We start from the raw sequence: 16,281 nt of genomic DNA, 5'->3' as shown, positions 1-16,281 counted from the left end.
ACATAGCAGGGACTAGCTACTATGACATCCCCACTGACGTCATAACGCCCAACAGTGGGTGTAGACCATAGTATAAAAGTATGTTCTCACACATACAAATCCACACACCCACACATACTTGAGCATCCATTTATACAGTGTCTTCGTATTGAGTTTCTGTCGGCACTCCGGAGGTGAAGGGCAAACTCAGCGATGACGAAAGCTAGCACTAAAGGAGAAGCTAATCAAAAAGTAGTCCAAATCTCTTCATTCAAGCGAGACAACATTTCATCTTTTCTACGCATGGACCACAATTTGCACAGTTTGAAATTAATAGCAGACCAGTATCATCATGGAAGGATTATGTAGACTACTTACGAAAAATGAATCAGCGTATAAGCATATAACTAAAATTTACGGTTGTATCTGAAACTTTGGTAGTATCAAACTAGATACTCCTGTTAAAATAAAGCGCACAGTTTTTTAGTTCTTACAAAATTTTAAATAGTTTGAAGGCTAGCCTTCCATACCTCATGTCAAACTTAACATGGCAAGACCCTAAGTATCCATGTGACAACCATTACACAATACCTAAACCGTTGAGCTAGATCCATGCAAGAAATGTTCAATCTCACCATAAAGTAAGTCTGAAATTATTCATTGTTATGATTGGTAGCTATGCCTATGAATCTCCACTAATTTTCAGAATGTGTACGAAATCGGATGTATTCTTGAAGACATGGCATGGAAGCTCCTTCCCCTGTTCATTTCTACAGAATCCACAAAGATAACACTTGGCTGTTATCTTGCTCTAAACACAAATTTCGTTCTCCAAAGGTGTGTGAAGGTACTCTGGTGAATGATGACTCAAAACGAGACATTGTCAAATTTGTATACCTAGAAATAGGCATCCAAAAAAGGTTTCGTAGACAATCATCTCCTTTGGAACAAATATTGCTCTCAAAACTGTTTTGAAAGCTCTCACACAACTCAACTAGAAATGTGAAATTCTAACGTCTCTGTGCAGTCCAAAAACTGGTGAAATACCCAAGAATGACCCTCACCCCTAGATAGAATCGCCATTACAAATACCCATAAGAGTCTACTCACCCTTCTATCCACAAACTTCAGATATATTATCATATCCCCTAAATCATATGAGGATTAAAAACTTCTCCAGCAGCAACAGCATTCAGTAGACTTAAGTTACGTTGTTTATACCCAACATTCTTTAACTCCCATCCATGGCTGAACTACCATATGTCAGATTTTAAGTAACATACATTGTAAATTCCAGATTAAATCTGCAAAATTCTGATGCTCCAAATATGAAAGCATGTCACTTAGATACACTCTCAAAGTAGCCAAGGATCGTTTGGCATGAGTGTAAGCAATCAGATGGAATCAGCCCTATTTATAATATCTAAATCTCTGAAATTATAATATGGTCCTCAAATTCCATCACCTGACAATTTTCCTGGAAGACTTCGCACTTTTCTTTGTTGTCCCTGCCTTTGCCACCCGCAAGCTTTTATGCACAGAGCTCAACCTTGCCAGTGCTGCTTTTTTCAAGTCTGGACGGTATCCATTTTCTACAACCTGTCAAAAATAAGTTAAACAACTTACTGAAGATCTGTTCACGAAGTCACAACATTGCTTAGCATTCCATCCTAATGGTTCTGTTGCCTCTTAATTTTCAATAGACCCATTGTAAGAAAGTCAGTAAAAGACCGCAGAAAATTTAATGAATCATCGAGCTATGCAGTAATCCGTTATCGGAAGGGCTCCCCTAGAATCAAAACCATGCAAATGGACCTTGGACGCAAACTCAAAAAAGTTAAATACAACCATAACAATGGCAAAAAGAATAACCAAAATGACACTACAACTGGCGCAGAACTGTAAAGACAACAAATCAACCGCATACACATACAGCTTCCGAGAGTCGCTAACCTGATTCTCAACAACCTTTGCCATCCGCCTAAAATCTCTTTTCAAAGTTGATCTGTTTACAGAGTCTGCTGGCTTGCTGGTCTTCTTTGTCTTGGTGGTACCCAGGGCAACAGAGAGATTACCAGCACCTGTGATGGCAACAGTCTTCTTATTCGCCAAACCTGGACACGAGTAAGAATTAGATCCAAGTCCCAACAAAATATATATTATTCGCCTACATTAAGGACAGGAAGACCAGAGATAGCAGACCTGAATACTTGTAACTGTTAATGTTGAAGAGATTGTTTGGTTCACTGCTGAACTGCACAGAAGCGGTACTGTTTCCGTTCCTCTTAACAAGGAACTTGTTATTATTCTTCACTAGCAGCCACAGCAGATCACCAGAAACGCTGGCCATCCTGAAGAAGCAAAAGCCACACCCACCGTGAGACTCTGGCCATGCCACAATGAAAATAGAAGGCAGGCACAGCACAAATGCCTGCAATAGAGCAAGAGGAATTAAAATGCACAAGAGGATCAACCCTACCAAGCTGATCAGGAGCTCTCTACGAGGGCAAAGAAAAGACGATAAGTCTGATCATAAAGCACACAGAGATCAGCAAACAGGCACAGAAGTAGCATACCTAAGAGAGAAGGTAGCCGTGTGGACGTAGAAAGAATGAAAGAAAGAAAGAATGGCAACGATTTTAGGGTTTAAAGTTCACACCAGATCCAAGATCACTAGGGTTCAAATTTCACGTTAGGTTGCCAAGCCCGTTTACATCAAGCGTCTAGAACCTGTGCACGTTCATATGTGTCGGCGGTCCGGAGTTCACGCCCCACGGGAGGATTCTATCTTGGTCACCCCGTATAGGGGCGCTATTGGCACTTTCAATTTCACTACAACTCCAAAAAAAAGACAAATAATAGGCCCCCATGATGACTTTTTTTCTACAATTATATTAGTCAAAGGAGTGCAATGCCCAATTAACCTAAGCTAAGGGATTAGAATTTGTGGCGGGACATGATTATAGTAAGGTCAGAGGGAAAATTTTACAAAGACGGTGAGAGTTATTTGAGAAGTTGCGGTGGGAGATATTCTAGATGCTTCGTATCCAAAAGGTTCTTAGCTGCCTCATGAATATATATAGAGAGGAGGGAGGGGAGCCTGCATGAGGGATGAGGAGAGGGGTGGAGAAGGGGAGGGGAGGGAGATGGCAAGGTGCAAGAAAGATAGAGAGATGAAGGGGAGCGGGGGAGGAGGAGCCATGGCACTAGGATGAGTTTTATTAATAGATTAGGTGAATACGGGGCCCCTAACATTCCCAAAAATAAAACCATTATATTAGTTTGGAGTCGAATTGACGTATTGCTTATGGTTGATTAAAGGCTTAATGCAAGCACCATGTGTCGCGAAACAAGAATCTGGCACGTAATGAAGATCTGTCAGCCCACGTTCTCGATGCTTCTCCACCACCTCGTGCACAGTATAAAGCACCACAGAGGTCCAGTCCCGAGGGTGCGGGGTGAGGGAAGGGGGAGAGAGGGGACTCGAGGAGAGGGGGGGAAGCAAAGGCAAACTCTCACGCAGATCAGCCGAGGCACTAGGAATTGAAGGTTAAGGCCTTAATCGCCTTCTACAGGATTGCGGGGACGTGAAGATGAAGTAATTAATTGATTTTCAAGAGACGAGTATAAAATCAAAATTCAATTAGTGAGGTGCAAAGGGCCGTTTAAATTTAGGGTTTAAATTTCACCAATAGATGCAAGACATCAGTAGGGTTTAAATTTCTTGAGTAGATGCACGACATCAGTACTTGAGAAGAATGTAGCCAATTGGAGAAAGGAAGAATGGTAGGAATTTGGTGCAAGACATGAGTAGGGTTTAAATTTCACCAAGCAAGACATCAATAGGTTTAACTAGATCCGGGCAGGTAGCCAAATTGATGGAGAACATATTTTTGGAAAATTGAACATGTTTTGCATTCATCACATAGCAATTTGAATTTGGTACACAACACTTTGCATTTAGCATGCATTTAGCATATAGCATTTTGCATTCTCACATAGTACTTTGCATTCAACTCATAACCACATTTGTGTGGGGGCAGAGTTGTCACACTTCCTCACCTAAAATTATAAGACCAAGGAACGTGCCCTTTCTGAGGTTCTTCCAATTTGCATTCAACACAATGCAATTTGAGTTTAGCACATAGCAATTTGAATTGGGCACATAGCACTTTGCATTTGGCAAGTAGTTTTTTGCAATTAGCACATAACCACACGTTTGTGTAGGGAAGAGTTGGCACATTTCCTCTCCAAAAATTATAAGACCAAGGAACCTGCCCTTCCTTGGGTTCATATTGATTTGCATTCAGCACAAAGCAATTTGAATTTAGCACATAACAACTTGAATTTGGGACATAGCAATTTGCATATGGCACATAGTACTTTGCATTGAGTTTAGATTTAGCCCATAACACACATTTGTGTGGGGGAAGAGTTGGCACGCTTCCTCTCCAAAAATTATAAGACCAAGAATCATGCTCTTCCTTGGGTTCATATCATTTTATGGTAAGCACATAGCTATTTGAAATTCGCATAGAACTTTGCATTTTGCACATAGCCATTTGAGTTTATCACATAACAATTTGAATTTTCATATAGCACTTTGCATTCTACAATAGCACTTGGATTTAGCACATAAACACAATTTTGTGTAGGGGCCTGGGGAAGAGTTGGCACACTTCCTCTCCAAAATTTATAAGGCCAAGGAACTTGCCCTCCTTGGATTCATATTATTTGCATTCAACACATAGAAATTTTTATTTAGCACATAGCAATTTGCATTTAGCACATAACCACACGTTTGTGTGGGAGAGAGTTGGCACGTTTCCTCTCCAAAAATTATAATACCAAGGAACGTGCCACATTTGTGTGGGGAGAGTTGGCACATTTCCTCTCCAAAATTATAGTACCAAGGAACGCGCCCTTCCTTAGGTTCATATTGATTTGCATTTAGCACATAGAAATTTGCATATATCACATGGCAATTGGAATCTAGCAAATAGCACTTTGCATTTAGCACATAACCCATGTTCATCTTGAGAGATATCTGGACTTAACCCATGTTTGTTTGAGAGATATCTAAACTTGGAGAGGGGAAAGGAAGGCTTTAATGGATACTCTCTCACTAGCGATCGATGCTATTGTGCATGTGGCGCGGATGTTTTTTGTTGTGTAATAAGGTGGATTCACCAAAATCCAAAGTTGAGGTTTCTGGAAATATTGTAGGGTAGGTCAAACAACTTGGCAATGATGACCTTAAAGATTTTGTGTATGTTGATGTATTGAGTGATGCTAGAAAAGAAAAGTGATGCCCCCATAGCCTATGTGTAGAATCTCTCTTGCAAAAGACAAGTGCGAAAATCTGAGAGGATGAGTTTGCGAAATGGAACCTTTTTTCAACTGAGACGATGAGTCTGCGAAATGGAACCACATGGTCTGGCGCATCAAAGGCTAGAGAGTCAGAGATCGAGAAGGGACAAAGGCTAGGTGCCAACCTGCTATATGATAGTGAGCTGAAGGTTTCATGGCATTTCGATGAAATGATCATATTTCATTCCGATGATGAACTTTTCACAGAGAATCTATCTAAGGCGACAAGGCCCAAGTGCTACTATTTGAGAGAGATTTGTACCTTATTACATGCTCTGGCTTGCACGAATCATTTCTTTACACTACCATAAGCATCAACAGACAAAACAACATTAGAACACAATTCTTATTGCATGGCACAATATATGTGCTGCAATTTTGCAAATAAACCAAATTGCTACAATTCTCGGCCACAGACACAGTATTCACCTATGCAAGGTCGACCTTTGCATTAAATTGAACATGATGAGAATCATAGCCAAATCCCAACACACCATTGGCAACATGCTCGTGCATTGCTAGGGACCTATACCATCCACAGTTCACAATCAACAACAACACAAAGCCTTTCATCACAGCGTAGTTGTTGTAGTAGTTGAGCAATATGTCAATGTAAATTTTTACTACACGCTCCCTACAGACAAATCTAGGAAGCTCTCCCTACGAAGAAGCGGGAATGAGAGTTGGGGGATTCCAAAGAAAAGAGGAGGAAAAAAAGAAAGGATCAAGGGGACAGAAGAATCAAAAATGTGAATCTGGCCTACATAAGACAAATGCAAAACTATGAGAGGATGAGTTTGCAAAATGGAACCTTTTTTTGACTGAGATGATGAGTCTGCGAAATGGAACCACATGGCTTGGCGCATCAAAGGCTAGAGAGTCAGAGATCGAGAAGGGACAAAGGCTAGGTGCCAACCTGATGTATGATAGCGAGCTGAATGTCTCGTGGCATTTCGATGAAATGATCATATTTCGTTCTAATGACGAGCGTTTTGTAGAGAATCTATCCAAGGTGACAAGGCCGAGAGAGATTTGTACCTTATTACATGCCGTGCGAAGAAGCGACAGAATGAGAGTGGGGGGATCCCAAAGAAAAGAGGGGAAAAAAAGAAAGGATCAAGGGGACAAAAGAATTCAAAATGTGAAGCCATCAGTGAGAGAATCACATATGATCGGATCGAGGAAGCTCTCCTTGCGAAAGAGCAGTCTTTGATCTACTATGCATACATGCAAGTGTGATGACTTTGAACTGCAATATCTGTAAGCAATCTCTTCAGAAAATGAAGTTCACTTTTGAACTACCGTCCACTATCACTCTCGATATAGTTTGCTTCTTAACTCTGATGGTGATCTTACTAGTACTTTCTCATCAACTACCAAAGCATAGGCAAGTTGAGAGCATTTGTAAAGTGATGCGACGTTTGGAACTTGTACTCATAAAAGTCAATGGTTCAGGGATGATCTATCTCGAGTCTACTGCAACCTAGTGTGATTATGTAGAGCCTTCAATCAATTTGCATAGAATCTCTTTGTCTACCCATTGTTAATCGTGTTCAACAGCATTACAAACATTCCTAAGGTTAAGGTTGTTGCCACTACCTGTCTAACCATCAAACTGCATCCTGTAGAGCTGGCACCAGCCACTATTGCCATTAGTCAAGTAGCTTTGGGTGCCCTTGCAAATGCTCCACATGCATTCACTCCCTAAAAAAGGACATCTACATTAGAGCTCAAGTGCTTGATATCTGAGCTGCAACAATGAGTTTCCCATACCCATTCTCAAAATCACCAGATATGACTGAAAGATCATCCAAGCATGGGCTTGAAGAGCACATTCTCTTTGTCTTCTTCTTCATTATCCACGTCTCAAAATAGCACTTTCTTCCTTTTCTGGGATTCCATGTTCCCCTTTTTGACTCTTTTTGACTGCAATTGCTTTGTTGAGAAATTCTTCATATATCCATGTTCCCCCTTTTGAATGCAATGGCTCTATTGGACAATTCATCATATATCCTTGTTGGGTAGGTTATCTCCATGTTGCACAACTTTGCACCACACCATGGGTGAGGCCACTCATCAACTAGAACTACAACTCCATTTCATCTTATGCATTGTTGAGTCGATTACTCAGTGCCCTCATTCATTCTGCAAAGTTATACAACAATTCACTTGTCCATTGATTGAGTCAAACGAGCTTTAGCAATACATCTTCCATACTGAATTCATGTTGGAACCTCTTCAAGAGAACATCATTCAGCTCACCACATATGGCAGAGTGCTCATCAAGGTACTAGTCATACCACTTAATGGCTTTGTTTGTGAATATGGTGGGGAGGTAGATAAGGTACTCTTCGTTTGTGGTGACTTGCAAAATTATCATCGTTCGCAAAAGACTCTAAAGAAGAGATCGTGGATTCTCTCCCTCATTTCCCAAGTCCTATTGCTACCTCGATGAACCTTGGTGGACTTGGGGGTGCATTGTCTCCAAACATGTCCATTGTGGCTTCACCCTTGTGATTATGAGGGTCTGATTCCTCTTTCTTCCCAAAACTTGCCTGAATTTGCGAGAGGTGGGGTTCCTTGACTCTCTTGGTCATTCCCTCTTTCCTCTCTTCATTTGACGTTTAGTTGTGGCAAACTATTTGGCTCATTGACCATCTAGAGTCATTTTGTCTGAGCTTTAATCCCATTGACTCTTTATTGTTGGTATCTTCTTTAATATCATGTCCTTGCATCCGTTGTTTTTTATATTCACTACAAGTTGGTTTGCTTTGCACTTACCCACTATAAGTTGGTTCATGGACCACTTTATTTCCCCAACATGATTGCCAAAAATGCTATGCCCAAATCTTGGTATTGCATACTGGTGCTTTGGTTTGTCCCGTCACCCTTCATGTCGCCTCAAGTATGCAGAGCAATTGCCGTTTCTAAATGACCAAAGGGGTGTTCATGAATCGCTCCTCAATGAACAAAAGTGTAGAGTATGTACATAGCATAGGGGCAAGAGAACTTAGAAACCAAATTGTTATGTATATAGATAGATAGATAGATAGATAGAGAGAGAGAGAGAGAGAGAGAGAGAGAGAGAGAGAGAGAGAGATTTGCACAATGAATTGAAAATCGTTCTCTTATATTACTTGACCAAAATGGCAATAGGATACAATCATCTCACATGCAACACACACATTGCCTTAGCAACAAGATTGATCCAAGCTCCTAGGATCCTGGGACTTTATATATAGGACTCTTTTTTACATTTGTGGTGGGTACTACCCACCACATTTCTAACCATTCATACCTAGCAATCATAGGGTAGGTGCCATTACATCATATTGGATCCTGCTATCTCATTTGAGCTTCATGGATCCTAGGTTCTCTATCATGTGACATCTGCCAAGGGCTTTTGTGCTGCCTCACCCTTGTCGTGTAGCACCATAATGGCGCTGCCTCCCAACCGTGCACTCCTATGAAAGAAGCTTCAATGGCAAGCTAGAAACAGTAGAGGACGGAGGCTGGATGCTAAGGAATCAGGGTTGCCGTAGCTAGTGATGAAATGGGCTTCACGGGCTTGCTCTTATATAGCCACCAGTCGTAGTCAATTAGGCTCAATTGGGTGACTGACCCAATCCACTCAAAACGGTCGACTGGGGGTCAGTCTCGAAATAGGCCACCGACCACACAATAGAACCGGTGCGCAAAATAGAGCAACTAACCTATGGAATCCGTTCGGCCCAGAGCCATCCGGGATCATTTGAGGCTCCAAACGGGCCCCGCAACCCGAGAGTGGGTTGCCCCGAGAAATGCTTCGTCTACCCTTAGTGCGATCAATCATGGGATGCCTTCTCACACTTGCATGTAGCCTAGTTGGCAGTGTGCCAACTCTATCTGAAGCCATCCAGCCATCAGGCCACACATGGCCCCCATCTGGTGTCCAAACCAGGACCTACTAGATAACCGAGCTACTCAAATGCCTTCTCCTCATATGGGTGGCTTACAAGTAGAGTTAGCTGGTTTCCATGTAGTTACACGAGAGTGGAGCGTTGATATTTAACACCCCCCCTCAATGTCCACTCGCAAGTGAACTTACTTTTTCGATCCAATGCCAAGTTGATGAAGATGCCTCTCTAGCAAGTCTCTTCTAAGAGCCTTCGTGAAGATGTCCGCAGCATTCTCAGTAGTCAGATAGTACACCAAGTTGACCTCTCCATCCATGATGAGCTCGCGTACAAAGTGATATTGAATCTCAATGTGTTTTGTGCGAGCGTGGAACACAGGGTTCTTTGCAATCGCCATGCAACTCTGATTGTCACATGATAACTGTGTAGGCTTGTTCTACACTACAGCCATGTCCCCCAAAATCCTCCTCAACCACACTGCCTCGCAAGAAGCAAAGCATGCTGATTTGTACTCGGCCTCGGTAGAAGAAAGAGCAACTGTGGGTTGTTTCTTGCTGACCCATGACACAACTCCAGATCCAAGTGAGAAACAATAACCTACCTTAAGGCATTCAGCCTTATTGACCTGGCATTTTTGGCACTTCAATACATAATCTTGGATGCCCTTACCTATTCCAGGCCAAAAGAATTATCTTTTCAAAAGCACATATGTATTCTGAATTCCCATCTGTCTAGCACTCGGACTATCATAACATTCAAAAAGGATTTGGCGCCTAATGTCATTATCATCCGGGACACATACTCTACCCTTGTAGAGTAGGTAGCCATCTTCAATAGTATATTTTTTCCACTTGAGTCCTTTAACACCAACTTGTGGTGTGTCGCCATTTCCATGTGACTCCTCAGTGAAAACCTCTCAATTAGTTGGATCCCTATTTTTAATTGCTTTCCATATTTCAGAGAAGTGAGGGTCAAACTCACATTTCCCCTTTAAGGATCTAGGAAATCATTCTGAAATTGAGTAGTAACAATTGGCATTCAGCTAAGAGAGTCTGCTACCACATTGAACTTCCCTTTCCTACATGTGGCCCCCTTTCTAAGATGTGTATAAATCCACCCAACAAGTCCTAGACAACAGAATTTGTTTTTTCCTTGCATTTCTAACATATACTACTCTCGGTAATAAAGGATTCTTTACATCTTGACCTCGAAGTGCATTTACAAAGACATTATATACAACTAAGTACCCTTGCTGACTAATGCCAGTAGCATCACATGCATGTACAACTTCTGATGGATCCACAAGCTTCCAATAACCTCCTTCATAAAGTTTTTGCAAAATGCATGATAATATTAGAAATATAAATGACTCATTTGTAAGTAATGCTTCATAATTACAAAATAGTCCAAACATACTTACCTTGTAGCTTTCACCCTGTGTTTCCTTGTTCCACCACCATATGGCAAGCTCTCCATTGGCTGCACAAGCTTGATCCTATGCTTGTAACCTAGAGGGGTTCCTTTTATTCTTTCTAATTTCCTAGTCAATCTAGCAAGCTCTTGTTGGATGGACCAAGTCTTTTTCAACAATTTGTTCTTCTCATCTATTAATCTTGTGATTGTCTCTTCTGACCTTTCTTTTGCAATTTCAGAATCAACAAGTTTTTTTTGTTCTTGGGTTAGTTGTTCTTGGAGGTTATGCATGTTCTTTTTAAGTACCTTGGCAAATTGTGCTTCAGCATTGGAATGGCCGATGCATTTACAATACCTTAGTAAGCCTTGAAGACCATCTCCTACATATTTAATCAAACTTGTCTCATTTTCAAAAATATGTGGAGCACCCATGAAAGGATCCATTGGATAGAGTCCACCAACACTCCAGAAGTCGACATGCTTTGCTCCTTGTTGTCGTAGTTGATCTAGTGTTTCTTTATCGACAATCTTGTGGCCATGTCATTGATGAGTCATGGCATACTTTGGTGCAATTTCGATGTGCAAGGTGCTTTTTTGCAGCTTGTTGGTGGGATCTTCCAATGGAGCCATGAGAGGGATTTAGAAATAGGGCCTTGGAACAGAATTCAAAGGAGCAAAGATTTACAAGGGTAAAGGATATAATAGGATCAATGGAAGCAAGTTTGGGACAAAACGATGAGAAGAAATTGGATTTGGGTGTTAAAAAGTGTTTACGGTAGAAGGAGTATGAATGAGGGATTGGAAGATGATTACGACGAGGAGTAGGATTTAGATGTTGGAAAGTGATTTGGGTACATAGGCATGCTTTGGGGGAAAGTTTGGAAGAGTTTTGGGCCATTTTGGGCACTTTTGATTTCAAAATTTTTTTTGGGAGGGGGTTTACCCGCAAGATACTTTTTGGGAATGTGGACCAACTGAAGGTTGTAAAGAGAGTTAACTTTTTGTACCCATATGGGGGTGATGGGACCCTCTATAGGCCTTACTAGTTCTTAATCCATTTTGCTAATCCACTCCTTATGAGGCCCTTTTTGAGTCCAAAATTCCCCTAATGACTGGTACAGTAGAAGCAACATTTGAGATGCATTGCCACAACTATCCAATGCCAAATCAAGATCATGACTTTACTCACATTTGTACTTTTCTATAGATTGACCAATGTTCCCCTCTCACTTACTCAAGGATGTTATATGGGAGACAAAGGCTAGTATGGGCATGAGGGATCTCACCGTAATTTTTGACCACTAATCCCATTTTTGCAAGGCCATCCTAGAACACCTTATATTACTCTCATGGATTGATACTATATTAGTTATATACTCCCCTAGTTGGCTAATACTCCCTAGTGTCTAATGACATGTTCCATGGATTGAGAATATACTAGTTATCTACTCCGCTAGTTGGCTAATGACATCCCCCAAGGTTACCTTAGGCAATACACTAGAGCCTTGGGTAGTAGGACTGCAAGAAGTCATTATCTCTCTTGCAATGCCCTTGAGGATAACAACTCATTGTATAAATAAGAGGTTTACTTTCCTTGAGGAACACCATAGTGTGATACAAGGGTAGTGCATTGTCAAGAGAAATGGGTTGCTTTGCTACAATGCAATTCAATGTGAAGAGTGACAAATTGTTATGTTACTTATGTCATTCATGATCAATCTACAAATGTCCTCTAGCGCGGGTAAGGGTGCAGCTTTTCCCCTTTAGTTTCTCATGACATTTAACATGGGTTGGTGGAGCTTTGATCGCCATGGCCTATTTTGAAAATTTTATAATGTGGAGATATTGGTCCTCACAAATGTTGATTGCCATGCAATTTCCTTTGCAATTCTAATAGGATCGACATATTTTGGACCAATTAGGAGGTTAAAATAGTACAACATAGGATCAAAATCTTCACTAGTTAGGATCCACATAGGTTGAAGTAGTACCACATAGGATCAACATCTTCCCGAGTTAGGATCAACATATTTAAATGCTAAGCTTTCATCTATACCTAATTCAAGATTAACTCTCGCGCATGTTACCTCCTAAATTAACTCATTTTGAGTTAGACTATTATTCATGCTTTATTCAGTATTGAAAATAGATAACATGCCCTGCAAAGCTTTGCCACTTTCTCTTTGTGCAAGTTTTTATGAACTACATAGTCATCAATGTGTGGACAAAAGAATCCAACATTGTAGCTAAGAGTATAGTGGCTTTATGAGCAAACATCGGACATCTTCGCCTTGTGCCATGGTTGCTCAATAGATAAGGAGATTAGTGAGATGTTTTCTTCGGTTTGGACTTTTTACTCTATCGACTGGTGCACCACAAGCATTGTTTGTTGTTGAGTCATTAGTGCGGGCATTGGTTGCAGTTGGAATTCAGACTCTACTTTGATGGGTTTCTACATTTGGGACACTCGAGCTCTTTCTTAGTGTGGTAGAGCTCCTATGCCCTTTTTACTGACAGTAACCCCCACCTTCATATAGTTTTGTACTTGGTGACTTCCCAATTAGGGTTCCCTTTGATGATGCTCCAATTGTTGTTGAGGATGACGTTCTAGTTGCAATTGTATCACCTTTGCCCCTTGGAGTCTTAAACTTTTTTGCTTGGTATTTTTGCACTTTGGCGGTTGGGTGCGCAACTATAGGACTTCCCAATTAGGGCTCCCTTTGATGATGCTCCAATTGTTGTTGAGGATGACGTTCTAGTTGGAATTGTATCACCTTTGCCCCTTGGAGTCTTAAACTTTTTTGCTTGGTATTTTTGCACTTTGGTGGTTGGGTGCGCAACTATAAGAGTTCCTCACTTTGTTGTTGCAGGTCGCCCCTCTACCTCACCAAATTCCATCGAATACATTGGAGCCCTTGCTTTTCGCACTTCGATGATTGGGTGAGAACCTATAGGAGTTACTCACTTTTTTGTTGTAGGTCTCCCATCTACTCTTTGAATCCCATTGAATACATTGGAGCCCTTGCTTTTTAGGCTATCCTAGACTTCAATGAGTTTAGCTTTTGAAACTTGAGACTTTATACTATATTACAACTCAAGGATGCTAACTCGAATCTGTAGCTCGATGTTTTCTTTGTTGGTGTAGTTGTTGTGGACTTAAACGTCCTTCATTTGGTTCTTCCCATGCTTATATTGATATTTTGGGATCTTGATTTCTTTGTTGAACTCTTGTGCTGGTGGAAGGCTGTCGCTTGCTCTTCTATGACCCTCGCCACTTTGTCTTGCCACTACTTCTAGTCCTCTTCAAAGGACAAATGTCACTGCATAGACTCTCATTCCCCAGTTTTAATTGATTAGCCTTGTATTCATGAGTCCTGGCAATGAGAAGTTTGCCACTACATGGCACATGAGGTTCACTTGTCGAAGTGCACAACCAAAGGTGGCAAATTAGTATGTGACCTTCCATTGTTTGCAGATTGTCACATCAATTCTAGGTAAATGGAATATGGGGACTTCATATGGTCATAGCTCCTCAATGGGGAAAAACATTAAGGGTCTTGCTTTGGTGGCTCTAGCTACTAGTTGCCACTCCAATGGCCCTACTTCAATTTCCTGGCATGGACATTTGAGCTTTACTAGCCCTTTTCCTTTATCATAGGCTTTGACTACTGGGATAGTTTCTCTGTGGGTGGAATGTCTTTGGCTCACTGCCCCTCAACTTGGTTGGTGGTGTGGCTACTTGCTCGTCTCATTTTCATGAATCCTCAAGAATGTTCATTGGAAGGGGTGTTGACTGGCTCCAAGTTTCCTTAGAGTTGTGTGCTAAAAGACTTTAATGCACCCCCACTTGACTTGACTTTTGTCTCCCGGTTTTGAGATTGAATTCTTGGAGAAATGGCATCCATCGGATCAATCATTGCCTCGTGACTGTTTTGTTAATTAGGTAGAGCAATGCTTGATGATCCACATAATAGAAAATGGTTGTCGAGGAGAGAGTGCCAAAATTTTTGAACAATGTACACCATCCCTAGTGCTTCTCGTTCGATGATTGAGTAGTTCACCTCTGCATATGAGCTTTTGTAGTAGGTTGGGCAATCCAATTTTCCTTTGAATTGAGCCAACTTGGACCCAATCACCATCCCAGATGCATCCACATTCAATGGGAGATCAAATTCTAGTCTTGCTTTTTGAGGATCGAGGCCTTTATTGCCTTCACATGCAAGATCTCAAATGATTTGCTTCAGGCTTCGCTCCATTCAAACTTTGTATCTACTCTACTAGTTGATGAATTCATTTGGTACTCCATGAGCTACCATCCATGTGTGTCGAATAGGTCACATGCTAATGGACACATGTAAAACCCTTTATTTCTAGGCATAAGCTCTATTTCTAGGCATCTACTCAATCCCCTTATGAATGGGATGGGGCCAAACACGCCTCCCTGATCTCTCCCAATTGCCATGAGGTGTGTGCACAAAGGAGGCTCAATATAACTCCCCATTGACTCTAAAGGGATGCTCCACTATCCACACTTCCTGCACTCTTTCACCCACCCCTCTAGGACATCTTACTTGCAAGTGCTCACTAAAGGAGATGCCATGATGGACATCTCGCTTATAGGTTCCCACACTAAAGGACACAGAGTCAAATGAGGGACACAGAGTCCAATGAGGGACAAAGGAGGTGTGTGCATAGAGTCAAATGAGGGACACAGAGTCCAATATAACTCCATGGCCAATTGACTCCCCATAGAGAAACGCTCCACTATCCACACTTCTTGCACTCTTTCACCCACCCCTCTAGGACATCTTGCTTGCAAGTGCTCACCAAAGGAGATGCCATGATGGACATCTCGCTTATAGGTCCCCACACTAAAGGATGCATGATGACGGAGTAGAGTCAAATGAGGGAGCCAAAAAACATGAAACAAGGGATGTAGTGACTCATACAAACCCAATTCATTGATATTTCGTCTCGTTAATGCTCTTTTTATTCCCTCCCTATCTCCTATTTTTATAATAATTCTATAATTTGAATGTGTAGATTACTTGCAATATGCACATGGGTTGGGGATTGTACGCATGCTTGCACATTTTGGAGTTTGTGGGTGCATGCATTTGGAAAAATCAATCTTCTTTTTCTTGTGAGCTCATAAGTGTCTACTCTAATGATATATATTATGAATCACCAATAGACCAACACCAAGAGTGAAAGAGTGTAATTGTTGTAGGTTAATCAGCATGATCATTCTTGCTATTGCCTCGATCTTATCCCTATCACTTATAATTATGTTGTTAGAAATGAGATGACCTAAATAGCATTCCAGCTAAAACAAAAATGGGTTTAGTGATATACATGTCTCTCTTCACCCATGGAAGACTCTACCCAAGTGCAAAAGATGTACATGTCTAGTGGTGTAAAATGAAGAAGTCATCTAGATAGTTGCTAGAAATTTAGTGAAATAGTCTCTACAGGTTTCTACCATGAACCTTTGAAAAGTGGATGGTGCCTTATGCAATCAACATGGTATCAATTTATAGGCACAAGTTTCCCATTCTCTATGATGAAGGCCACGTTTTTGTTTATTTTACAATTGTAGCCACTGTACTCATCCACCATACGA

The 16,281-nt window shown here is 41.2% G+C and overlaps 1 protein-coding gene across 3 annotated transcripts; it reads right to left on the bottom strand.

The window, feature by feature from the left end:
• Positions 1–1,206: 1,206 nt before the first annotated feature.
• LOC147901915 (large ribosomal subunit protein eL28y-like) lies at positions 1,207–2,687 on the bottom strand. 3 transcript variants are annotated; one of them, XM_087374724.1, is made up of 4 exons: positions 2,556–2,687; positions 2,182–2,330; positions 1,933–2,093; positions 1,207–1,578 (listed from the first exon to the last, which is right to left on the bottom strand). In XM_087374724.1, the coding sequence occupies exons 2-4, from the start codon at positions 2,327–2,329 to the stop codon at positions 1,441–1,443; spliced, it is 447 nt and encodes a 148-aa protein (XP_087230850.1). In that variant the 5' UTR covers position 2,330; positions 2,556–2,687; the 3' UTR covers positions 1,207–1,440. The 3 variants fall into 3 exon arrangements, with proteins under 3 accessions (XP_087230850.1, XP_087230852.1, XP_087230851.1); XM_087374726.1 differs by having other exon boundaries at positions 2,182–2,410; positions 2,556–2,668; XM_087374725.1 differs by having other exon boundaries at positions 2,459–2,609.
• Between the last annotated feature and the right edge of the window lie 13,594 nt (positions 2,688–16,281).

The sequence above is a fragment of the Dipteris shenzhenensis genome, chromosome 5 (genome assembly GCF_047967505.1).
Source record: "Dipteris shenzhenensis isolate YYH24624 ecotype China chromosome 5, Dip_SZ_1.0, whole genome shotgun sequence".
In the NCBI taxonomy this organism is placed as follows: domain Eukaryota; kingdom Viridiplantae; phylum Streptophyta; class Polypodiopsida; order Gleicheniales; family Dipteridaceae; genus Dipteris; species Dipteris shenzhenensis.
Note: the sequence above shows the minus strand (reverse complement) of the source record. Positions and strands in the feature narration are given on the sequence as shown.

Excerpts from the sequence above, each read along its gene's own strand:
- LOC147901915 (XM_087374724.1), bottom strand. The coding sequence starts at position 2,329 with ATGGCCAGCGTTTCTGGTGATCTGCTGTGGCTGCTAGTGAAGAATAAT. Across the intron at positions 2,094-2,181 it reads TAACAGTTACAAGTATTCAG|GTTTGGCGAATAAGAAGACT; the intron begins GTCTGCTATCTC and ends ACTCGTGTCCAG. Across the intron at positions 1,579-1,932 it reads CAAAGGTTGTTGAGAATCAG|GTTGTAGAAAATGGATACCG; the intron begins GTTAGCGACTCT and ends TATTTTTGACAG.